We start from the raw sequence: 25749 nt of genomic DNA on the forward strand, positions 1-25749 counted from the left end.
TCTATCTATCTATCAATCATCTATCTATATCTCACATATAATAATGATAGTAATAATAAAGTATTTATTTTAAAAAAAGATGGAGGCAGAGTAAGCCACAGGGAGCAAGCCAGTAAGCAGCATTCCTTATGACCTCTGCTTTTCTCAATAGACTGTGATATGCGCTATGTCAGCCAAATAAATCTTTGATTCCCCAAGTTGATCTTGTTCATCATAGTCTATATTGCAGCAGTAGGACAGATCACTCCAACCTCTTACCCCAAGGCCTTTCTAATTTAAAGCACCTGCTACTTCTTCATATGTTATATTCTTGCGTACTGCCAGATTTCTTCAAACAGAAGTGAACATGAACTTCAGCTATGCTCGCTGATATCCCCTGTACATGTGATAGTGCTTAGTCCACAGTAAATATTGACTGAATGAATGTGATGCTTGGCTGAGCTGAACAAAGACAGCTGCTGGTGTTCATGTTCCTATCTTAGATCCAGAAACTTGAAATGTTTTGGAAGAGAAGGAAAATAATCACATAAAAACCGTAACTTGAACAGGTAAGATGGCTTAGCAATATGGTGTAATAATCATTGTCAAGTCTGATGACCTCAGTTTGTTTCCTGGAACCTACATAGTAGGAGAGAACCAATTCCTACAAGTTGTCCTGATCCCTACACATGCACAATGGCTTGTAAGTGCACTAAATAAATAAATAGATAAACACACACACACACACACACACACACACACACACAATTTGAACACTAATTCATGACATATCAAAAAAAAAAGATCATAAAAGAACAATTTACAAATACTAGTATTCATGTACTATAAATTAGTTTTTGGCATATGACAGGCTTCATAGATTATAAACTTCATTAGAAGGCTTGGTGGTGGTGGCACAAACCTTATATCTTAGCACTCAGGAGGCAGACACAGGCGGACCTCTGAGTTCAAGGACAGCTTAATAGAGCAAGTTCCAAGACAGCTGAAGCTACACAGTGAAACCCTGTCTCCAAAAAACAAAAAAGCTTTATTAGAAATTATGAAAAACTACCATGATTTGAAATTCTGGTTCAAATGGTAGGTTCCTGGTTTATACAGAAGTGAGGTTGCTTCTGCTGTTGGTACTAGTGAGTTGTCCATTTAATTCTGTAGCACTCTTCTAGAGTTCCAAGAACTGGATTTTTTTTTTCTTCCCAAATTATTAGTCCTTTTGAAAAATAAGAGCAAATTTAAGAAAACCAAATTATATTGTGAAATCCAAGCACTAAGGATTATTGTCCCTTAAACTAAGGATTATGGTGGTTGGTCACTATTACTAAATAACAATATACCAAATACATAAACAAATATAATTTTTAATTTTCACTTAATGTTCACTACTTCAGAAAGGGTATCAATGTTGCCTAATATGGCATTTTACAAAGAATAATGTTTGTTGACTTATGTATAATTATACCTTAAAAGTCTTTGGCTTGGACCGATAGATATTTAATATCTTATGAATTAGTCCTGAGTAAGAATTCACACATATTTTTATAAGATTTGTAAATGGATTACATAGTCTAAACTATGTAGTATTTACTTTTTTGGTGGATTAATAGCATGGTTTAAATTACAGCAATGGGCAGTGTATGGTGGTGCATGCCTTTCATTTCAGCACTCTACAGTCATACAGGTGGATCTTAGTCCCAGGCCAGTCTTGTCTAATGAGTTCTAGGATATCTAAGGTTACATAGTGGGACCTTATCTAAAAAAAAAATAAAAAAAATTATGGCAATGAACTTGACAGTTATTTCTAGAAATTATATCACTAATCTGATTGGTTCCTCCAGCTCTTACACCAAGAATATATATCCACACAGCACCAATTATATACACACAAAGAATGACCTAGTATTATCTGATGGGTGCATAATCTTTTATATTTAGGTAATTAAAAAGCAATTGGTCATAGTGGCACACACCTTGAATCCTAGAAGAGGCAGGTGGATTTCTGTGAGTTTGAATCCTGCCTACAAAGCGAATTCCAGAACACCTAGGGCTGTTAACACAGGGAAACCCTGTCTCAAAAACCAAAAGAAAAAAAAAAAAATCTCTAACAAGAATCCCATTTAGAAGACTCATTCCACTATATGGCTTTATGACTGAAAGATATACCATTAAAAACGGAATCAAATTAGCTCTCTCAATGCCAATTAAATGTATAATTTCTCTAAAAAAAGAGTTCTGGCTTTCAACATGGCAAGTTCTAGTATGTGGAACAGTAGTAGGCAAGCATAGTTGTTGGGCACATGTGAGCCCCAAGATGACTAGGGGAGAATGGCCATTACTACACATGAAGAGAAGGGAGGGATTGGAAAAGATCTTTTCATTAGTTTACAATTATAGGACAAAATGTAATCTCTCCTAACATATAAAAATAGCTTACTTTCATTAATAAATATTTACTGATTTATAATCTAAATAAAAAAAAGCAAATGTAGGTTGCTCCTGAAATAAAAAAGGCACATGAAATGTGTTGTGGGATAATCTTTTTGTACATTGTGAAGATGTGTCACTTGGATTAATTTAATAAAGAGCTGAATGGCCAATAGCTAGGCGGATTACCAGGCACAGAGGATGCTGGGAAGAAGAAAGGCAGAGTGGAGAGACATGGAGGAAGCAGGGCGGACAGTATATAGACGAGGTGAATGAGCCTCAGGTACCACATAGATTAATAAAAACAGGTTAATTTAAGTTGTAAGAGGTAGCTGAAAACAAACCTAAGCTATCGGCAGAGCTTTCATGATTAATAATAAGTCTCCATGTCATGATTTTGGAGCTGGCTGGTGGGACAGAAAAATCTACCTGTAGAAATAAGCATTTTATTTGTATTAAACAAATAATTATATTTAAATTATATATAAATCTACACATTAGACAGAACTGTTAAAATATGCTTTGCAGAATATCATTGTTGAATACCATTTCCAAAAAGAGTCAAGGGGAAGAGTTTGATGATGACTGTGAAATAGGCTCTCCCATTACAATGCTGCTTCTATCATTTAGAGTTTTGACAGCAGTTATAGCTGGAGACTGAAGTACTTTTCTAGAAAGCCTCATTCTTCCATCAGCTGGATCACGGCCAAAGTATTTGACCTATGTAAAAGAAACAATTTAAAGTTGACATGTTATTTCAAAGGCATTTAAATTTACATTGTACAAATAAAGCAGTAATTAATATTTGTATGTTTCTAATAAAAGCACAGCTCAGTAATAAGTAGAGACACACTCAATATCTGGTTAACTGTTATAAAAAGACAAAAAGAATCAAAGCATAATTCCCTGTTGTAATCCCAGCATTCAGCAGGAGGCCTGAGTTTAATGCTACCTTAAGCTACTTTCTAAAACAAACCAAACAGAAAAAAAAAAAAAGAGAGAGCAGACATTTAGTTTTCAAATTAGTGTCTTCTGATAAACTGTGTCTTTTTATGATTTCTAGGCCCCTATACTGTAAGACCAAGTCACAGTTCAGATAAGGGCTTTGTATTTTCTCTACTACTCAGGGACCATTGCACTAGAGCACACTTTTCCATGAAGAAGGCAAACAAGGGGAAATACAACAGGCTTAAAGTCCCCTTGGATGTAAAGCACAAGTATTAGTGGAGGGATGCTATCATGGTCCTCATCTTTCCCCAGAGCTACTTAAACAATAGGAGCCCAGACTGGGAGTAAACTCGTGGCCTTTGTTACTCAGGTATAACCTAAACACTCCCAGATCAGCAACAACTTCTATTAATGACAAAGGACTACAAGACAGGGCCAGTTTTATTATTAGAATTCTAGACGCCAGCAACATTACTGTAAGTAAGTTTAGAAATATTTAAAGTCAAGTACAAAGTCTCAGTTGCTAAAAGATGACAGGGCTTTTAATCATGTTATCAAGTCTATCTCCAAATGGCAGTCTACACAGCTGCACAACTGTAAAGGTGGAATTCTTATTCTATTCCTTCAAAATTACTAATTGGAACTTGAAGTACAATATATTGAACACAAGTACCTGAATTTCTTGGCCAACTTCTAATCCTAGGGCAGTGGGATGTTTAATCTAAAATAATAATAATAATAATAATAATAATAATTAGTTATATGTAATTAAAGTAACCACAGAAGTAAATACCTTTCCCCAAGTGAACAGCTATATTTATTTTGCTAATGAAATTTATTAATTACAAAGATTGAAAACAACAAATATAGTCAGAAGAAAATGAAAACCACCCAAAACTATATGTAGATAACTACTGTTACCACGGCAGTGTATAGCCCTTCAAATGTCTATTTAGTGTGAACTGATAAACATGGGCTGGGGACGAAGCTCACTCAATAATGTTAATATGTTAAGAATGTCCTTTCATATGAATAACTGAAGCATGATAAGTGAATATTCAAACTATAGTCCTTTAAAAAGAGCTGTTCTATTTCTTTACATTTCATTATTGCAAATATTAGTGGCTGGTAAACTATTACTAGGCAAAATACACAATTCTCAACAATTTAGGTAATTTTAGTAGTAATTATTTTTAACAATTATAAAAAATCAAGTTCTGGGCTGGGGAGATGGCTCAGAAGATGAGGACACCTGCACGAAAACGAGGACCTGAGTTCAAATTCCCAGCATCTGTATAAAAAGCCAGGAAGAGTTACCCATGTAACTGTGACCCCAGTGCTGTAGGGAATGAGAGAGGGAAGATCCTTGGAGCTTGCTGGCCACCGGCCTAGATGAGGAATAGCAAACTACAGGTTGTGAGAGACCAAATCTCAAGGGAATAAGATGGGGAGTCCCATAGTACACCTTATACCTTCCTCTATTCAGCATATGCATTTGTACTCACACAGTGCACACTCATCACACACAGACACACATCCGTCCTTTTACCTTCCGTTGGTCAAGCTGTGTGTTATGAAGTAGCACAGCAGTCATGTTTGGGTACAGTTTTACCATTACTCCAGTGTCTCTACAAAAAGACATCAGCTTAGTTAAAACAGTAAGTACTTGTACTGACAAACAGAAGAACTGATGCTTTAACAGAAACAAGATGTCAAACCAAACTCTAGACTACATTATAGACAGTGTCGGTCTCTCTCTGTCTCTGTCTCTCTCTCACCCTGGAACTCAATGTAGACCAGGCTATCCTCAAACTCACAGAGATGTGCCTGCCCCTGCATCTTGAGTGCTGGGACCAAAGCTGTGCACCACTAGGCCTGGCTTCTTATATAACAAATATCCTTCTCTCATATCCTCTCCCCCTCTGTCTCTTTGTCTCTGTCCCTCCCTCTCCTGTTTCAAAGTACTTGAGATTAAACCTAGGACCTCATACATAATAAGAGCGCTAATAATAAGTCACATTTGCTCTATATTTAAATATTTGTGACTCAAATAACCAAGAAAGATAAAGGAAAAGTTATTAGAATACATATTCACCTATGTTTCTCTTTACAATTTATATCATTTTATCATTTTAGATTTAACATGCATCAATGTTTTGCCTGTAAGTGTATGTATGTCTGTGCACCACATGTATGCCTAGTGCCTGTGGAGGTCAGAAGAAGGCACCAGATCTCCTGGAACTGGAGCTATGACTGGACGGCTGTGAAAAGTTCTCTTCCTTTTTTCTCTGGTCTGAAAACAATCAATTTATTGCTTAGTTTTCACCTATAATGTTAAATCTCATTCTCTTTCCTTAAGTCTTGAAAAACTTTCAAGAAATATTCTAAATAATTTCTTCCTTTTTTTTTTTTTAGGCAGTAGCATTTTGAGATAATTTCAACTGGTAAAAATACTTTGAGGTTGAAAGTGACTTGAAAATATGTGCTAATTAAATATCAAATAATAGCTATAGAAACAATAACATAAAAAGGAAACATTAATTTGTTAGTTTTTGGGGAAAATAAAATTGGTAGAAAATGTGGTTTAAAAATAAAATACAGGCCGGGCAGTGGTGGCACACGCCTTTAATCCCAGCACTCGGGAGGCAGAGGCGCAGAGGGGCAGAGGGGCAGAGAGGGGCAGAGAGGGGCAGAGAGGGGCAGAGGGGCAGAGGCAGGCATAGCTCTGTGAGTTTGAAGCCAAGATCTCTGAGTTTGAAGCCAGCCTGCCCGGTCTACAGAGCTACAAAGCCTCCAAAGCCACAGAGAAACCCTGTCTCGAAACCTCCCCCCCACCCCCCCAAAAGAAAGAAAATATGGTAAAAAATTTGGTTTAAGAAAAAAATTCTGGCAGAAGAATCTGAAAACTACAGTGACACAGAAAATAAAATTAGCTTAAAACACAAAATTACATGAGGTTAGGGATGTAGAGGGCCCACATGCCCATGGATCCCAGCACTATAAAAACAAGTCATGGTGGTGCACACCCCCCATCATTCCAGAGGTGGAAGCAGGAGGATCAAAAGTTCAGAGTCGGCTGGAGAGGTGGATGAGCAATTAAGAGGGCTGGCTACTTTTCCAGAGCACCTGGGTTTGAGTCTCTACACCAACATGGTTGCTCATATCTGTCTGTAACTGTAGTTCAAGGGAATCTGATGCCCTCTTCTGGCCTCTGTAGGCCCCAGACACATGATGCAAGATATACATGTAAGCAAAACACCACATATATATATATATAACTAATGATAAACACAACAAAACACAAAAAGGGGGCTGGAGGGGAGTTCAGTGGTTAGGTGCACTTCTTGGTCTTACAGAGAACTCAGGTTCGATTCCCAACATCTGCCTAGTGGCTCACAACCATCTAACTCTAATCCCCAGGGATTCAACATCCTCTTCAGGCACTCACTGCATGGTGGGTAGACATACATGCAGGACAAGCATCCACACTCATAAGAATAAAGAGAGAAAACAGTCATTCCCATCTACATATAAATTCTCTCCCCCCCACACACACAGTTATTGACATTTATCTAAATACAAATTGAATCTGGGTTTGCAGTAAAAAGCAAACCTATTCTTTATTTGTAATTACCTGATTTCAGTTATTGTAGCGGTATAAACTGCTCCAAATTCTAATTGTTGCTCTTGCTGTAAAGTGAAAAATAAATCATTAGGTTAATAAAGATAACAGGAAAAAAATAGGGAAAATCTATCCTAAGATCTATACTTACATCATCTCTGCAAATCTCGGTAATGAAGTCTCTTGCTTCATGCATTGCACTAGGTGTTGGTGCAAATATAGAGAAGGTTTCTTCATCAACTTGACTAATTGTTACACCTTAAGAATAAAGCCAGCATCATGGTGAGTGGTGTGAGGAACAAAAGAGAGGTAACTTAATATGTAAATCAAGCTCATGCCAAAGGAGACTAATCTACAGAGTGAATGTAGGAACAGGGAGGAACCTGGAAGCAGCTGGGTTGGGTTTCTGTGTCTATGACTGTCTCCAAGTGAGTCACATGCCATGAAACACACACTGCTGTCCTGCCAGGTACTTGGCATATTCCTAGGACCCGTGGATATAACAGTGAACTACGTCCTAGCAAAGCAGGGCTTATTATTATTATTTTTAAAAATCTATTTGTTATGTATACAGTGTTCTGCCTGTATGTATGCCTGCAGGCCAGAAGAGGGCAACAGATCTCTTACAGATGGCTGTGAGCCTCCATGTGGTTGCTGGGAATTGAACTCAGGACCTCTGGAAGAGCAGCCAGTGCTTTTAACTGCTGAGCCATCTATCTCTCCAGCCCGCAGGGCTTATTTTTAAGGCCTTTAATTATGACTAGAAATTATAGCAGAACACTTTCATCATAATTTACTATTTTCATTCTTTAGAATGAATTATTTCAGTCTCTCACTCCTAACAATGGTTAAGACCACTCTGTCTCTTGTCTTTTAACAAGCTCAAACTAACTACTAGGTCATCACAACACTGCTTCTAGAAGAAATGTGACCATTTCTGCATATGCTCTTGTTTTCACTTGCTTGTTTTGAAACAAAGTCTCAAATAAATGTGGGCATGGCTGGCTGGCTTGGAAATCAATATGTAGACCCATACCTTGCTAGCCTTGAACTCACTGAGAGGCACCCACCTCTGCCCCTGAATGCACCTGGCCTCTGCATATACTACACAGGTAGGGGTACTTAACAACCCAAGTTATTTAGTTACAAAAACTAAAAATTATTTGGGAATGTTCAATTTTAAATGTGAAAGGAGTATGATGGATTTTTGTCATCTTTTCTCTTTTCTGAGACAGGGTCTTGCTACGTTTGTCCTCCAGGCTGTCATCAAATATTCGGATCATGGGCATGCCCCACCATGCTGCTTTATCCTTCTTGAATATAGTTGAGTATTAAGATTTGCTAATTTACAGCCGGGCAGTGGTGGCCCATGCCTTTAATCCCAGCACTTGGGAGGCAGAAGCAGGTGGATCTTATGAGTTCAACGCCAGCCTGGTCTACCTGGTCTACCATGTCTACCAGGACAGCCCCCAAAGCCACAGAGAAACCCTGTCTTGACAAATCAGAAAATAAATAAATATAAAGATTTGCTAACTTACAAAAGAATTGCACAGAAAACTCACAGGGAAGACATCTTGAACTTCTGATCTTTCTCTTATCTCTCAAATATTATTTTTTGGAGTAACACATTAGAGATGAAATAGCAAACATGGTTTGGCATTTAATAATACCCCCAAACTTTAGACAATGTTTACCTGTGTCAGCCTGAAGTTTTTTTAAGTGATATCCACCAGGTCCAACAAATTTTGCTCGTTTTGATAATGGAACCTTAACTGTTTCTGAAACGTAATACAGACAATGATGTAAAGAAGCCAAAGATATATGAACCTATGTACAAATCTTTCATTATGAAATAGGAGAAATCTGTTGTGATTAAAATTACTGAAAAAAAAAAAAACGTTCAAAAGTAAGTTCTCAAATTTAAAGCTTGGTTTTCTTTCGATATAAACACATTTATTTTCAAAGTGATATATGAGAACACAGAAATTTTAAGTATTTATTGTAATGTTTTAATACTTGTATACATAGTATAATATTTAAATCCGAGTAAGCATATATGTTCTCACTTTTCCATTTCTATATGGAAAGAACATTTTAAATCTTTTGAGTGGGTCAAGGCCTGGGCTGCCAAGCCTGACAACCTGAGTTCATTCCCAGGACTAACACTGTGAAAGAAGAGAATCAATTTCCCACAAGTTAGCCTCGGATTCCAGATACACAGTGTGGCCTGCGCTGCCCACCGACATGTACACACACATAAATGAATGATTGTAAAAGAATTTTCTTTGCAAGTATTTAGTAATAAAAGTACTTAAATATTTTTATTTTGTTAAGAGAAAAAAGGTTTAAAATAGTAACAAATGTTTAAACATTAATGTTTATCAAGCTATCAGTAATAATTTTAATGTCTTACCTACGACTGGTCCACTTTCTTTTCTAGATGCTCGAGGTTTTGAAATTGCTCTGCTCATTATCTGTAATATCTCCTTCTTTGCCACTAGAAGAAATAAATAGCAACAGAATAAAAATTGTAATTCCATCGAGTAAGTGTGATCTGTAATAGTTTCAATCTCAGTTTTTCTGTTGTACAATCAAAACTTTAGCTCAGTACTGAAAGCTCTTCATACTCCAATTATCTTAAAAAGTCACTTCTATTCCTCATTCACTTCTCCAAACTCCTAGCTCAGAAAGTTGCTTACTTTATAAAAATGAAAATTTTACTGTTCTTTCATTTGGGTAGTCTGTCTGTCATGTGGTCAATAATTAATACTTGATCATGTTAAGTTACAGGGCCCCACTCTTCCCGTTTTGATGGTGCTGGGGATCTGAACCAATACATCACAGGCAAACATTCTTCCAGTCAGCTACACTAAGTTTAGTGGAAGCTATAGGTGCCATTACAAACTAGACAAAAATGGGAACAGCATAACATTGACTTACCTGATGCTTGCTGAATGGCTTCCATTACAATTTTAATTGGTATTCCAGGCAATTTAATATCAGCCTAATACAGAACAGCCAAATAAATAAGTAAGTAAATAATGGCCAACTACCATTTAAATATTTAAGAAAATGAAACAAGATGGTACCTGTAATGCAGTTATTCCCTTATTTGTACCGGCTATTTTGAAATCCATGTCACCATTGTAATCTTCAATTCCCTTCAACAATTCAAGAAATTATGGTAAAGTTTTAAACAACCAAAATTCACCCATAGTCACTGTAGAATTTCAAGTGCTAGTCTGGAAGTAAGCTGTATCCTCTAATGTTAAATGCAAGAGCCACCTCTGCTGCTTGGCTGCTGCTCCAGTGCACAAAGCTTGTCATTGGAAATATCATCTTATGTTTAGCTCATGCCTGTTCCTAATAAATACATAAAAATTAATTTAGAATTATCCCAAAGGGAGCTATTCTGGATAAGTATATAGTAATACATATCCTTTAAAATTCATGGCAAACAGAGAAAATAAACACTGCATCTCTACTCAAATACAAGCATTCTTCCAGTGGTTTTCACACGTGGTAACATTGTGACCCTTTAACACAGTGGTTCTCAGCCTCCCTAACACTCAACCCTTTAACACAGTGGTTCTGACCCTCCTAATGCTGCGAACCTTTAATACAGTTCCTTATATTGTGCTAACCCCAACCATAAGATTATTTTTGTTGCTACTTTGTAACTATAATTTTGCTACTATTTTGAATTGCAATGTAAATATCTACAATGTTAAGTGATTGCTGTGAAAATGTCATTTGCACCCCTCCAAAGGTTTTGAGACCCACAGGTTGAGAATCACTATTCTAGACCAAGGCTTCTATATTTGTCTTTGTTTCTTTTTCTTGTGTATGTGTGTGGGGATACAGGGTCTCACATGGCCCATATTGGTCTGGAACTTGATAAGTAATCTAGGTTAGACTAAGACTACTGTTTTTTCGGTCTCAGCCTATACAGGTATATGCCACCATGACTGGTCTAAGCATGTACTTTTAAATACACTTGTAAATATTTCAAACTGGGAATATACTTGCCAGAATATCTGTCAGCAAACGATAATCTTCTATTTCACCTTTCTCTGGATTGTTTTTGGTAACCAATCCCACTGCTACACCGGCAACAGCGGATGAAATTGGGACCCCTATAATTAAAAAAAGAACCAAAAGGTTTGTGAATAATGCATGTAGCAGCATGAAACATGCTGAAATTCTTCTGTTGATATTTTAATATCAGGCGATAATGTTCTCTGAGTCAGCAAATCAAGCTGAAAAGGTCCTATCTCACTTCTTTTCGACCCTTTAATAATGACTTGTAAAGAGGCAGATAATAACTATATTTAGCAAAAACCTGAGAGCAAACTCTTAAGTTATCTATACTCTGCTATTTTGCTTTTTGTTCCTTCTTTGAACTCTATTTTTGGTAAATTTTCTAAGCCGGAACCTTTTGGTTTACTTCCCCATGGCAGTACTATTACAAGAGCCTTCTAGAGAATTTCTGTATACAACTAACTGTAATTGTAAACACAATCTTTAAATTCTTATTCATGAGAAACATGATATATGCATTATCTGATACCCTGCTCTTTTTATCTAGTAGCAAACCTATTGCATACCAATCCCCATACATGTAATGAATAAATACTTAAAGTACATGTTTTCCTTATTATTTTAACATAAGATTTTATCGTGTAGCTGGGTAGTCTCAAACTCACAATCTCCCTACCATAATGTCCCAAGTGCTATGGTTACAATATGAAGTACGTACTTCCACACATGGCTCCCATATATAAAACAATTTTTAAATTGAGACAGGAGCTCACTGTGTAGTCCTAGCTAGCCTTGAACTCACAGAGGTATGTCTGCCTCTGCCTCAAAAGCACTGGGATTGCAGATAGGGCACACCACTCCCAGATAAAACACAACTTCTAAATTTTTACTTTATGTTGTGTATGTAAGTATAGACACATGTGATATTTTGCTTATGATTTAACAAATAAAGCTTGCCTGAAGATCAGAGCACAAAGCTGGCGACACTAGTTAGCCACAGAGGCCAGGCAATGGTGGCATATACCTTTAATCCCAGCACTTAGGAGACAAAGACAGAGGGATCTCTGTGAGTTCAAGGCCACCCTGGGCTACACAAGACTGAATCTGTCTAAAAGAGAAACAGCACTCACACAAAGGTGATCTCAGCACTTGGGATCCCACACCTTTAATCTCAGCATTAGTGAGGAATATAAGGTGGGAGGAGACAGGATCTCAGTGTAGTCTGAGGTTTGGTGGAGACAGATGCAGTCTAGAGATACAGTCTGAGGACAGGATCGCCATTTTGGTCTGAGCATTGGTAGAGGTGAGAACTCTCTGGTGGCTGGTACCGCTTTGCTTCTCTGATCTTCAGCTTTAACTCCAATATCTGTCTCTGGGTTTTTATTAATAATACCAATTAGAATTTGTGCTGCAGACATATGTGTTCTACTGTGTGCATGTGGAGATCAGAGGACAACTCTAGAGATCTGTTCTCTTCTTCAACTCTGTGGGATCCTGGGATCAAACTTCCATCATCAGGCCTCTATGCACCAAACTGAGCATCTATTCTGATATGCCATAGGAGAGTTAAAAGGGCTTAAAAGGGCGTGGGCTTTTATACTTGTTCAAACTGTCAAACTACCTTCTAAAGACCTATGCTTTAATGTGTGTGCTTGTGTGTGTTAGATACGGGGTCTCATGTGGGTCAAGATGACTTAGAATTTGTTACATAGCCAAGGCTGGCTTTGAACTCCTGTTCTTTCTGCCTCTAGCCCTTCAAGTTTTACTTGATAATTTTTTTTTAAAGATTTTATTTATTTATTATGTATACAACATTCCACTTCCATATATATCTGCACACCAGAAGAGGGCACCAGATCTCATAACGGATGGTTGTGAGCCATCATGTGGTTGCTGGGAATTGAACTCAGGACCTCTGGAAGAGCAGCCAGTGCTCTTAACCTCTGAGCCATCTCTCCAGCCCCTACTTGATAATTCTTGTTAATCCCTCCACTTTTTTATTTTTGCTAACTGGAATAAGTAAAAATGGTTATTTTAGAAATATTATTTGTTGGTTTCTTTTTGATTTATTTAATGTGGCACAATTTTATTCTGCTTTGTCTTTTTGTACTGACTTGTATGAACTCTTGAAAACCTTTTCTTCTCTTAATGCTATAGGAGCTCTTTCATTTTAAGCAGTGGATTGCTATTACATTAAAATGTGTTATTGCTTTGCTTGTTCACTTTGATAACTTTGAGGGTTTGGGGGGAGTAGAATTTTTATAGTTTATGAAATCATGGTTCCTAGATTTTACTTACAAAGACATTTCTTCTCCAAGTTTTGATAAAACCTTTTGTTTTCTCTCTTTTCTTTAAAGTTTTGATCACTTGGAATTTATTTCAGAACAAAGGAATGTGATGGATAGCTCTTCTCATTCTCTCCAAGCTATCTTATCTATACTTTTGGTTTTAACTACTACTGCAATGATGTCTTTCCTTTTTTAAGATTTATTTATTTTACTTTATGTATATGAACGTTTTTCCTAAATGTATGTCAGTGTACCAGGTGTGTGCCCGCCTGCTGCCAGCGGATGCTGGAAGAGGGTAATGGATTCGCTGGAACTCAAGTTACAGGTGACTATGAGTCACCATATGGGGTCCTGGGACCAAATCCCGGTTCTCTGCATGAGCATCAAGTGCTCTTAATCAATGAGACATCTTACTAGTAGTTCCTACAATAGTATCTTATCTGCCTATTCCCTCCACCTGGATCTCTTGGCCAGGGCCTGGGTCTGCCTAGACAAACTGTTTCCTAGATTTCTTTACTGAAATACCATCTCTTTAAATTAATAAAACTAGAAAAGAGAATCCTTTAAGCTCTCCATAACCTGCTCTCAGGTTTGTTTGTTATGGTGATGGGGATGCTGAAAGCAAATGCTTCTGCATGCTAAACAAGCACTGCATCACTCAGTTATACCTGCAAGCTGGAGATTTGTTATAGTAAAGATTGATTTTTTTAATCATGTGTATGAGTGTGCTATACTTGGGGGGGCAGACCCTTCAGAGCTGATGTTATAAGCCAAAAGTGGGTGCTGGAAACTGAACTTGGGTCCCGTACAAAACTAGTATATGCTCCTAATCTATGGGCCATTACTCTAGCCCCAAGCTGGGGGTCCAAAACTGTTTAGGACATTTGGGTGGTTTGGATGAACCTCATAGACTCTGGTATTTAAACACCTGGCCCCCAGTTTATGGTGCTGTTTGGGAGGTGGTTAGCCTTACTGGAGGCAGTCTTTGGGAGTTCATAAACTGGCCCCATTTCCAGTTTGCTCTCTGTTTTGTATTTGCAGTTGAAGATGTGCTCTTTCAGATTTCTGTTCCTGCAGCCATGCTTCTGCCTGCCATGATGGATTCTTTTCTTATATAGACACAGTATATATGCTGTTCCTAGAGATTCAGTGCTCATATTATTAACCTATTCAACTCATTTCAAAGAAATTTGCTTAAAGCGGACATGGTGTGGCTCATGCGTGCAATCCCTGGACTTGGGAAGTAGAGGCAAGAGAATCAGGAGTCCATTGTCTTGGATGGATTTTTGTCCACAGTCTTAAGATTTTTTTTTGTATGGTATGGTGGCATATTCTGTAATCCGGTCAGCCTTGTCTACATAGCAGGTTCTAGGTTACCCTGAACTACATAACTCTCAGGGATGGCAGGGGGTTGGGAGTGTAGTCTTTTATGTTCCAAATAGTATTTTCCAGAGTTCTTTTGAGATAGGCTCTTACTATGTCACTTTGGCTGGCCTTGAACTCAGTGATCTGCTAGTCTCTGCCTCTGGAATGCTGGAATTAAAACATGAAGCCTAGATTTTTTTTTTTTTTTTTTTAAATATGAGACTTGGCTGAGAAATGTAACCTCTATGAACACAAAAGACTGTTTTGCTCACCACTATGTCCCAAGAACTTAGATCAGTGCTTGATTTATAGGTATCACATAGTAAAGATTTGTAAAATAATAAATGAAGCCGAACAATAGAAAACTGTAATATATTTGAGGTAACCTCTATTGACTAGAACCAGGAAAAGTTCATTAGCACTTTTAGTTTTGGCCTGCTTTAAGTGCTAATGTTTCTAAGTAACATTAGCATATACTCACTGTTTCATTTCCTCTTTGGTTCATTCTCTGTGGTGGTTTGAATAAGCATGGCCCCCAGAGACTCATGTGTTTGAATGTCTGACCCTTAGGGAGTCACTCTTAGGAGGTATGGCCTTGTTGAAAGAAGTATGTCATTCACTGGAGGGTGGCTTTGAGTTCTTATATGCTCAAGCTGCTCCAGAGGCAGAGACTAGCAGATCTCTGAGTCCAATGCCAGCTAAAGTGACATAGTAAGTACACAGTAATGTTACACAGTCTCCCACTACCGCCTGTGGACCAAGATGTAGAACTCCCAGCTCCTTCTCCAGCACCATGTCTGCCTGCATGCTGCCATTCTCTCCGCCATTAATGATAATGGACTGAACCTCTGAACTGTAAGCCACCCAATTAGATTTTTTCCTTTATAAGAGTTTTCTTGGTCATGGTGTCTCTTCACAGCAATAGAATTCCTAACTAAGACAACCTCCTTTGTGCATTTCTTATCTGTGTTGAGAATTTGACAACTTAGAGAAATCCTTGTGTATCCTCTCTAGTGCCTTTGAGTGCCTCTGCCCTATCTTTTTGAGTAGCATTGTAACTGTTTGCCAGATATTGCTCTTGGAAGCGTATGCATAAATGTGAACTGTTTTTCTTTGGCACATTTGGAGTACTACTCTCTCTGTGGCTACTGTACACTGACTTAAAGATTACAGGGTTGCTTTGTCTTATGTATCCTTTTTTTTTTGTTTTTGTTTTTGTTTTTGTTTTTTGAGACAGGGTTTCTCTGCGTAGCTTTGGAGCCTATCCTGGCACTTGCTCTGGAGACCAGGCTGTCCTTGAACTCACAGAGATTCGCCTGCCTCTGCCTCCCGAGTGCTGGATTAAAGGCAGGCACCACCAACATCTGGCTAGTCTTATGTATTCTAATGGTTTTGTTTACTAATTGAAATTGCTTTATTGACTAGAATCAATTCTGGAAAGTCTCCACTTTTGGAAGGGGAGAAAGTTCACTGGGTCACTAAGGCAAGTATATAATTTTCAGTGTATTACAAACATTCAGTATTTTAGTTGAAAATAAGAACTTCAGCCAGTATCTTTCTGATGTTTGTAATTATCTTGTGTCTGGCCTGGGTTGGTAATCTATCATCTGATTTTGACTTATTAAATCTAATTTAAACAAATCTTATATTCTATGCTAATGAAATATATGTAGGTATGTATGTATGTATGTATGTAAAATACTAAGTTTTGAGACATTCTTTTACCTGCATCCATTAATGCCAAACTTCCACCACATGCAGATGCCATAGAAGATGACCCTATTGGAAAAGGAAAAAAGGTAAAAAAAAAAAAAAAAATCACTTGTAATATACTGATTTCTTAAAATGCAGAAAACAACTAGTGTCATTTCCTTACAATATATTACACTTGAACATAAACAGTCAATAGTCTTTTCTTCCCTCTTTGTAAAATCACTTAAGGGGCTGGAGAGATGACTCTGGGTAGGAGTGCTTGCTGTGTTAAGTATGAGTACCTGAGTTTGGATCCCTAGCACCCACAATAAAAGGCTGGGTGTGTGGCTGTATGTACATGGAACCCTAGTGCCATGAGGTACAGACACAGGAGGGTCATTGTGGTTGCTGGCTGCCAGCCTAGCTCCAGGGTCAGTGAGAGACCATTATCAAAGGAATAAGGTGGTAAGTGATAGAGCGGGAGATATGATTTTCTTCTCTGGTCTCTGTGCGGCTGTATATGCAAGTTTCTGCCAAGTCTACCCACACTAATATATAAACAAATAAATAAATAACATGAAAACATTTAAGTCAATCTCTTCTAAGTTACAAAGTATATAGCAACATGGTACAATATGGTAGTCACTAGCCAACAAGTAGTTACTTAAATTAATTTAAATAAATTTAGTTTCTCTAATGAGTATTGCATAAGATCTCCATTATTATTATTTATTTATTTATTTTGGTTTTCCGTGACAGGGTTTCTCTGTGGCTTTGGAGGCTGTCCTGGAACTAGCTCTTGTAGACCAGGCTGGTCTCAAATTCACAGAGATCCACCTGCCTGGGATTAAAGGCGTGCGCCACCAACACCCGGCAGGACCCCCATTATTATGAAGCACTCTATTGTGCAGTTTTGCTGCAGAGATTCTGAACACAGGAAACTTCCCAGAAGGAGTAGTAATACTTCTGTTGCATTTCTGTGCTCTTTCACTGCACCAGAAGTCCAGTTGCCACTAGTGGAGAACAGAAAAGTCTTCAATTTAGACTCTGAGTTAACTTTGGTCTTGCCTTGAAATCTGTGACCACCTGACATGACTGTTAGCCCTGAAGAATCCTGCCTATTCCACCTCAGTGATGATACCTAGTCTTTACTCACGGACTTAATTGGTTTTATCAAACTTTGACCTTTTAGCCTTGTTTCTCTCTTGGTGTTCAGTTATTTATTATTCATCTCTGATATGTGGCAGCTATCCTTTGCCTAATGGATCCCTCTCCAAGCTTAACTTGCTCTGCTGCTTGTTTGCAAAGAAATAAAGTTACCCAAATTAAGTGTATTGTAATACATGCAAAAAAGAGAAATAACTTGTTTTTAAAGAGCTTTCAAAACTTAGCTGATGCCGGGCATTGGTGGTGCACACCTTTGACCCCAGCACTCAGGAGGCAGGGGCAGGTGGATCTCTGAGTTGAAGGCCAGCCTAGTCTACAATAGCTAGTTCCAGGACAGCCTCCAAAGCCACAGAGAAACCCTGTTTCAAAAATCAAAAACAACAACAAAAAAACCCCAAAACCAAAACTTAGCTACTAAGAACAGATTCAAGACAACGGTGTGATCAACTTAACATATTTTCTCTTACAGCAGGTCTAAGACTCTGTAGTAGTAATCATGGCAATACAGCCTTAGAAAGGTGAAGACTGCTTCAGGAAGTCTAGTCTTCTCTAGGAAAGAAACACTTTAATATCGTACCGTTTGACTCGAGGACTTCGGATGTGACTCTTATGGTAAAAGGAAAGTCTTTGGGAATAACAGGACACAAAGCTTTTTCGGCAAGAGCACCTAAATCAGAATATAAAACGATGAGCAAAATGCACTAAGTCTCTCTAAGAATACAACACAAGCTGAAAATTGTACTCACCATGCCCAAGTTCTCGTCTATTCATACCAGTAACTTTGCCAGTTTCATTGGTTGCATAAGGAGGAAACTTCAAAACAAAACACACACACATAAGTGACATGGAAAGATGCCTAAGATACAGTACCAAAATAAAACAAATTACAAGACAATAGAATCCCACTTTTGTTCTAAAAAGTATATTATCTATCTGTCTATCTATCTATCTATCTATCTATCTATCTATCTATCTATCTATCTATCTTCTATGTATCTATCATCTATCCATGTATCTGTCTGTCTGGAAGATGTCTGAAACAAACAATGTACTACATTACTAAAATTAGTTCTTTGTACTGTGTAAGTAGATTGGAGGGTTGGAAATTTATTTCTTTTAAATCTCTATTTATTTTTAGCTTATGTATATAATTGTTTTGCCTGCACGTCTGTGCATATGTGTGCCTGATGTCTGTGGAGGCCAGAAGGTGTTGGACTTGCAGTTAGAGGTAGTTATAAACCACCATGTGGGGATTGGGAACAGGGCGTTATTGACTGGAAAGCTACTCATCTACATCTCTTTTCTAAGCAATAAAATAATTGCTAAATCAGCCTTCACATATAAATGATAAAATGTTAGTGGGAAGACCAAGGGAGTGGGCACAAAATCAAGTTCTTTTAGTTTTGATGGATCCTAGAAATTTTTCACAATAAAAATGTTTGGGGGAAAAATGATCTCACCTCATAGTGCAGCATGAAATTTTTATCTTTTACCCCACTACAAGAAAAAGGAATAATATTAAAAACATTATAAGGACATAAGCAAATTTACTTCTATAAATCACTAAAAATGATTTATTATGCTTTCAGAAAAACAACTGAGTATTGATGAGTATTGGTCTGAAACATAAAACTTGAAGAACAGAGGATGAAAGGGTTTTTTTTTTGGTTTTGTATAGTCTCTTGCTATGCTGTCCAGGTTGGTCTTAAACCCCTCACTTAGGCAATGCTCCTGCGTCAGCACCTTGAGTGACTGGGAGAGATGTTTGCCTACAGCTGGGACTTAAAATTGAATTCTAGATTGATTGTGGAAACAATTTTTCTTCAAAAGAAAAAAAAGTGTTTTGTTAGTGCTCTTCAGAGATAGGGTCTCATGTATCTAGTCTGCCCTCCAATTTGCTATGTAGTTGAGGACTGCCTTGGGCTACTGCTCTTCCTGCCTCTACCTCCTCAGTGCTCTGAATACAAATGTGCACCACTGTGCCTGATTCAGGTGATGATGGAGACTGAATCCAGGATGTTGATTATGTTAGGCAAACACTCTACCAACTGAGCTACAAACATCTCTGAACTGTTAATTTATTATGCACACGAAAAACGGGGGGTGGGGTGGGGTGGGTGGGTGAGGGTAGCAATTCTGAAAACTTTAGGGGTTATTCCTATCAGTTAGGTAGGAAGGCTATGAGTCTCAGGACCATGATGCAGTGGGGCTGGTGGAGACACTACCTTAAGCAGATGAACAGTTTTACTGCTGAGTTTGTAGAAACAGGAGGGGAGCACAAAATTACATTATCAATTGAGACCAGACAGTTTTCATCAATAGTCTCTGGCTTATTTTTAGCACCCAGGATTTCACTCTTATGTATTTGTTCACTCTTTTGTAATACAAACCTTGTTCAAGATTACCTGGGAAGTTGGTCCTGGGGAATGTTTTTAAGGACATAAGCTAAATACAATCACATTACAGAAGGAATGTTTTGCAAATGTGTTCCAAACCAACTATTTAGAAGAAAATATGGTCCACCAACAGAGAAGTATTCTTTGCAATTCTGACTATGTAGACAGAAAGTGAAGTGTGCAGAGATTCAGGCTATAAAAGTAATAACCAAGTTAGCTATGGTGGCTCATATCTATAATTCCAGCATCAGAAGGCTGAAGCAGGATGATTGCTATGAACCCGAAGCCAGCCTGGGCTATAGACTGAGGCCTTATCTCAAAAGAGCAAACAAACAGAACAGCAATGCCCTTTAAGGGTTTGCTAGTGATGACAATAGAATAAAGAACTAGTGAACACAAAAAAAGACTATTTATTGAAAGAACACAAAATGTAACATAGAATATAACTTACTTTATAGCCGTCAGAATTTGATCTGACTTAATACTGGATTCTAATGAATCAAATGTAACAGTACAGAACACCTAAGAAAAGAACAAAATATTCCTTAAACTTTAAAATAGTAACAACAAAGATTAAAATCAAAAGGAAATGTTCAGGTATGAGTATACATACATACAAACACTCAGAAGTAGTTTGTTGATCTATTAATTTGTTTTTTGGGTTTTTTTTTTTCTGTGTGTGTTGGGGACTGAAGTGAGGGCCTTGCATACCAGCCCCAAACTAAAATTATTTGGCAAACTTAATTCTTCTAAGAGAAAAAAAGGTGTAATATATAAATACATACAACATAAAGCTAGCAATAGCAGTTATTACAGTAAATATACATTTACCCTGAAACATTCAAGCTGATTGTAAATCTCAACAATCCAAAAGGCCATGTGTTAACATAGCCTAAGTATAGCTCACTAGGGCTGCTGAGGGAGAGAGAGGAAGAGACATTCATAAGAACAATGTTATTCCATAAAAGAAGCCTCAACACAGGTTCAGTCAAAAAAAAACCTGCCTGAAGCCCGGCGGTGGTGGTGAACACACCTTTAATGCCAGCACTCAAGAGGCAGAGGCATGTGGCTCTCTCTGAATTTGAGGCCAGCCTAGTCCACAGAGCTAGTTCCAGGACAGTTAGAGCTGTTACACAGAGGAACCCTGTCTTGAAAACAAACAAACAAAAACTGCCTGTTTAAAGAAAAGTTAATCTTTGCAGATGTAGAACACAGCTTGGACATTGATTCACAGTGTATCATCCCAAGGTCCAGCATCAGCAGCAAGCAGGAAACACCCCAAGAGAAAAGACACAGAATGGAGCAGGATCCTCAGCTGAAATCTGGATCAACACCAAAGACTTCTTGCAGCTAGACTTACTCGGGAGGGCACTGAATAAATGACCAAGTCAGACAATGTAAAGACCGACAGATACAAATTATCCAGAGGTTGGTGGTAGCCCACTGGCAGAGTACTTAAGTAGCATGGTCCCCTGATCAATCTTAAACATGGAGAGAGCAAAGAAGGGGATGAAAAGGAAAATGGAAGTCATGCACTCTGAAGGGAACATATTCACAGGTCCTGTAGGATAATATGAAAGAGTCTGGCACATGCACTTGCAATTCCAGGAGAGAAAGTGACGCAGGAAAAATATCTGAAAAAATAATGGCTGAAACTTGTCAGGCTTAATGAAAGGACACATTCACAGATTGAAATTCTAAGTATGACATATTCCAAGAAAAGCACCTTTTCATATACTGCTGAAATGCAAAGATAAAGAACATATTTTGACAGCACTCACATAAAAACATTAATATACAGGAATGGTTTGAGTGAGTCCTTATCAGATAAAAGATAAAGAACAATAAATACATCTTTAACTGCTCAAAAAAGAAAAAGCACCCCCACCACAATCAATTCATAATTCTACATCAAGAAAAAAAACTAAATATAATAAACAGAGGCATTTTCAGATTAGCAAAGAAACAAGAGTCTATCTAAAGTTAGTCTGGTCAGAATGATGGAAATATTACTGAAAACTCAGATCTCCAGGTGTCAAAATAGCTTTTTCTGAAAATACCTCGTCTTCAGAAACTGAATTTCTGTTCAACTTTACAATCAAGTCTATAATAGGCCTTGAGACCATTTAAAACTATGTACACAATCTGTTTCTCTACCATGCATTCAGCCTGTTTAACTAGCCCTTAAGAAAGCAATGTAGTCCTTCCTTTCTTGCTCCCCAGCCATCTTGGTGGCCGCTCTTGGTTGGAGGCTGTGCCACACCTAAGGCAGGAAGATGGTGGCCGCAAAGAAGACAAAAAGTCCCTGGAGTCTATCAACTCTAGGCTCCAGCTTGTTATGAAAAGTGGGAAGTACATGCTGGGCTACAAACAGACGTTCAAGATGATCAGGCAGGGCAAAGTCAATTGGTTATCCTCGACAACAACTGCCTGGCTTTAAGGAAATCTGAAACAGAATACTATGCCATGTTGGCTAAAACCGGTGTCCATCACGACAGTGGCAACAACACTGAATTGGGCACAGCATGTGGAAAATACTACAGAGTATGCACACTGGCTATCATTGACCCAGGTGACTCTGGTATTATTAGAAGCATGCCAGAACAGACTAGTGAGAAGTAGTAAACCAGAAAAGCCCTCCTTTAATAAAACTACCAGAGCTCTTTAAAAAAAAAAAAGAAAGAAAACAATGTAATCAACCTTACTATGCCTTCGTTGTCTTTCCTTTCTGAGTCTTCCAGAATTTTGTGTGTGTGTGTGTGTCTGTGTGTGTGTGTGTGTGTGTGTGTGTGTGTGTGTGTGTGTGTGTGTGTGTGTGTGTGTGTGTGTTATGATAGTCATTTGCTAACAGCGGCCAATAGGCTGAAAGCAACCTTAAAGAAAACAAGTACCCACCATAACTGTATGTGGCAACCATGGATGTAATTTCTTCCCTTGTGAATTCTGGTAATGAATTGATTAAGAGATTCTCCATTCCTTTCCCATATCATGTTTTCTGTGCTGTTCAATAAGTATAGAGCAAAGTACATTGTTGGAAACAGACAAGAGTGGCAGATGGAAGACACAGGAAGTGGAGAATTCAAACTTAGGCTCACTCTTGATCTAAACTACTCCAGGAGGAACACTCTTCTTTGATGTAGCACTGACACATTTTTGAAGGTATTAAGAATACCAGAAATGGCAAATATGTGGTTCAGCATAAAAATAAAAGACTATCCTTTTCTTTTCTTTCTTTCTTTCTTTCTTTCTTTCTTTCTTTCTTTCTTTCTTTCTTTCTTTCTTTCTTTCTTTCCTTTCTTTCTTTCTTTCTTTTTTTTTTTACATGCATATGACTGGTCAAAGTAAAAGCTATAGTCCTGCCGTGTGGACGTATGGCACATATAGATGTCACTCAACACAACTAGAGCATAAAGGATGCAAAGGGGTGAAAATCCATGGAAATGGCCCAAAAGTTTCCTTATTTTAACTCTAAGACTCAGAGAAACCAAAGATTTTACCATCCCTGTAATTAATTACCTCAGAGAAATAATGATAGGTGCCTCGATGAAGCAAACAGAAAACTAAAACAGAATTCTAGTAAACACCCAAGGTGACAGGAGGAACAGGGAAACAAAAGAGATGTGTCAAAGAGAAACAAATAATGAAGTAACAGACATAAATATGGTCACATTAGTCATTACATTGAGCATAAATTGACCACACTCTCCAGTTAAACAGCAGAGACTGTGAGAAGAGGTAACAGAAGTATCCAGAACATCTAACTGGACCTATCTTTAATGTTTCACTGACAGACACAGGTAGAAATGAATCAAAGGTGAGACACTATCTTCATTGTAAGCACTGATTCAAACTGTAAAACTACAACTACCATTTCTTTCTCAAATGAATATATTTAATTCAGTGCAATTCCAATTTAATTCTAGAAGGACTGTTTGAAACTGACATAATTCTAATTCTCACATTCAAATGAAGGACCAATGTACCATGAAACTGATATTGGCCCAGAAAATCCACAAAACAATGAAGAAAGTATAGTTTAAAAATGTATTTATAAACTTAGAATATAAGTTATTATCAAAAACTAGTGGGAAAAATAACTCTAACCCATACGCAGCAATACATTCTAAGATAAATTAACTGTCTAAATTTAATAGTTAATACCTTAAAGTTAAAAGAAAGAAAATAATAGGTGTATAATTTTGTCACTCTGGGAGTAAGGAATGACGCTCAAAAAAAAAAAAAAAAAAAAAAAAAAAAAAAAAAAAAAAAGGAAAAAGGAAATGGAGTAACCACATCAGAACTCGAGATTTTACAGGCTAACTCTATACACCTAGAGGCTATTGTAATAAAAGTAAAATGAAGATAAAGATGAAGTCATGTGCATACAGTGTGGTTTGTCACTGAAAAGGATTAACATACAAAACATCTAAGACATAACTGCAAAACAGCAGATAATTACTGTACGGAATATTAAGAATAAAAAAATAAATTAACCCAAAAGCTGGTCAAGAAATCTGGACAGAAAGACAGAAGTTGATCTGAACCAGTTTCTCAGGTCACAGAACTCTAGATGATCTGCATGAAAATAGGGTGTGCAGTCTTCCTGGGTGTGGCTCAGATAGGGATTCCACTCACTGGTTCTACATAGGAGATTCTCACTAGGAAGTAGGGAAATACAAACGAAAGCAACAACATATAACTGTGTACGTACTAGGTTTTAAATAGTGGTTAATGTGAGAAAGAGAGAAATCAAACATTATACCTCCAGAAAGCAATGAGCACACAGGGGTAAATGAACAAGTGAACAGTGGGACTGATGCAAATATCAGAGAACAGGTATCTATCTATGTGGAGAAAAAAAAAAAAAGAGTATGACAGGTTCACAGTAACTGTAGAAAGCAAACAAGGATCGTGAATGGATGAACAATGACAATATACCCTAGAACAAGGAGAATAAGTAACTTAGTTTTGTGCTAGTTCTAATATTAAAACAAAAGTTAAAATACCCACTAGCCCTGGACAATGAAGTAAACTTGCAGCAACAAAAGCAGTTTCCTGGAGGGAAAGAGCAAGAAGGAGGAGTTACAAAGACACAGGAGAATACTTTTGGAGGTGGCTGAAAGTTTATCAAGCTTGTGTACTTTCTTTTTATGGTGCTGGGGCCTGAACCCAGGGCTTCTCACGTGATAGGGAGGTTCCTAGCATTGAGCTATGGGTCTGTACCAATATGTTAATTCTTTTAATCATGGCATTTAAACATATTAAATCAAACATTTTAGGCATCAGGTTAAGCCATGCACTCAGAGTAGCAAGGCAGGAGGAACACAAGTTTGTGGCTAGCCTATGCTGCCGAGTGAGCTCCAGGACAGCACAAACAACACAGAGGGACTCCAAAAACAAAACAAATAAAAAGAACCTATACACAAAAATTCTATGTGTTAAAAATGTATACTAAATTGAAATTCTGCCTTAAAACTATTTAAATGATATCAATAAACATATTGAGAGTCAGGTGGTGGTGGCACACACCTTCAATCCCAGCACTTGGGAGGCAGATGCAGGTGGATCTCTCTGAGTTCAAGGCCAGCCTGGACTAAAAAGTGAGTTCCATGGTCAGCTGGAGCTGTTACACAGAGAAACCCTGTCTTGAAAAACAAAATCCCAGGCAGTGGTGGAGCACGCCTTTAATCCCAGCACTTGGGAGGCAGAGGCAGGTGAATCTCTGTGAGTTTGAGACCAGCCTGGTCTACAACAGCGAGTTCTAGGATAGCCTCCAAAGCCACAGAGAAACCCTGTCTCAAAAAAAACCACA

General features: G+C 37.8%; 1 protein-coding gene and 1 pseudogene across 4 annotated transcripts in view; one reads left to right on the forward strand and one right to left on the reverse strand.

Annotated features, from left to right (window-relative positions):
• Nucleotides 1–1008: 1008 nt before the first annotated feature.
• The window catches only part of Pnpt1 (polyribonucleotide nucleotidyltransferase 1), a 38449-nt gene continuing 13708 nt past the window's right edge, over nt 1009–25749 (reverse strand). The window contains exons 14-30 of one of the 4 annotated variants that reach the window (XR_004772329.1): nt 20389–20459; nt 19002–19038; nt 18288–18354; nt 18119–18208; nt 16408–16461; nt 11018–11124; nt 10078–10149; nt 9929–9992; nt 9402–9485; nt 8683–8766; nt 7140–7246; nt 7001–7056; nt 4916–4994; nt 4040–4087; nt 2965–3138; nt 2763–2847; nt 1009–1207 (exon numbers count right to left, since the gene is read on the reverse strand). Coding sequence is in view for 3 of the 4 variants with exons in the window: in XM_027387976.1 (XP_027243777.1) it covers nt 2980–3138; nt 4040–4087; nt 4916–4994; nt 7001–7056; nt 7140–7246; nt 8683–8766; nt 9402–9485; nt 9929–9992; nt 10078–10149; nt 11018–11124; nt 16408–16461; nt 18119–18208; nt 18288–18354; nt 19002–19038; nt 20389–20459 (1179 nt within the window). In the remaining variant the exon portion in view is untranslated. Of the gene's footprint in view, nt 1208–1335; nt 2848–2928; nt 3139–4039; nt 4088–4915; nt 4995–7000; nt 7057–7139; nt 7247–8682; nt 8767–9401; nt 9486–9928; nt 9993–10077; nt 10150–11017; nt 11125–16407; nt 16462–18118; nt 18209–18287; nt 18355–19001; nt 19039–20388; nt 20460–25749 lie in introns of those variants that run through there. The other 3 variants (XM_027387976.1, XM_027387977.1, XM_027387975.2) reach the window with 3 other exon arrangements.
• Nucleotides 22214–22722, forward strand: LOC107979976 (annotated as a pseudogene).

Source organism: Cricetulus griseus, assembly GCF_003668045.3.
Source record: "Cricetulus griseus strain 17A/GY chromosome 1 unlocalized genomic scaffold, alternate assembly CriGri-PICRH-1.0 chr1_1, whole genome shotgun sequence".
In the NCBI taxonomy this organism is placed as follows: Eukaryota; Metazoa; Chordata; class Mammalia; order Rodentia; family Cricetidae; genus Cricetulus; species Cricetulus griseus.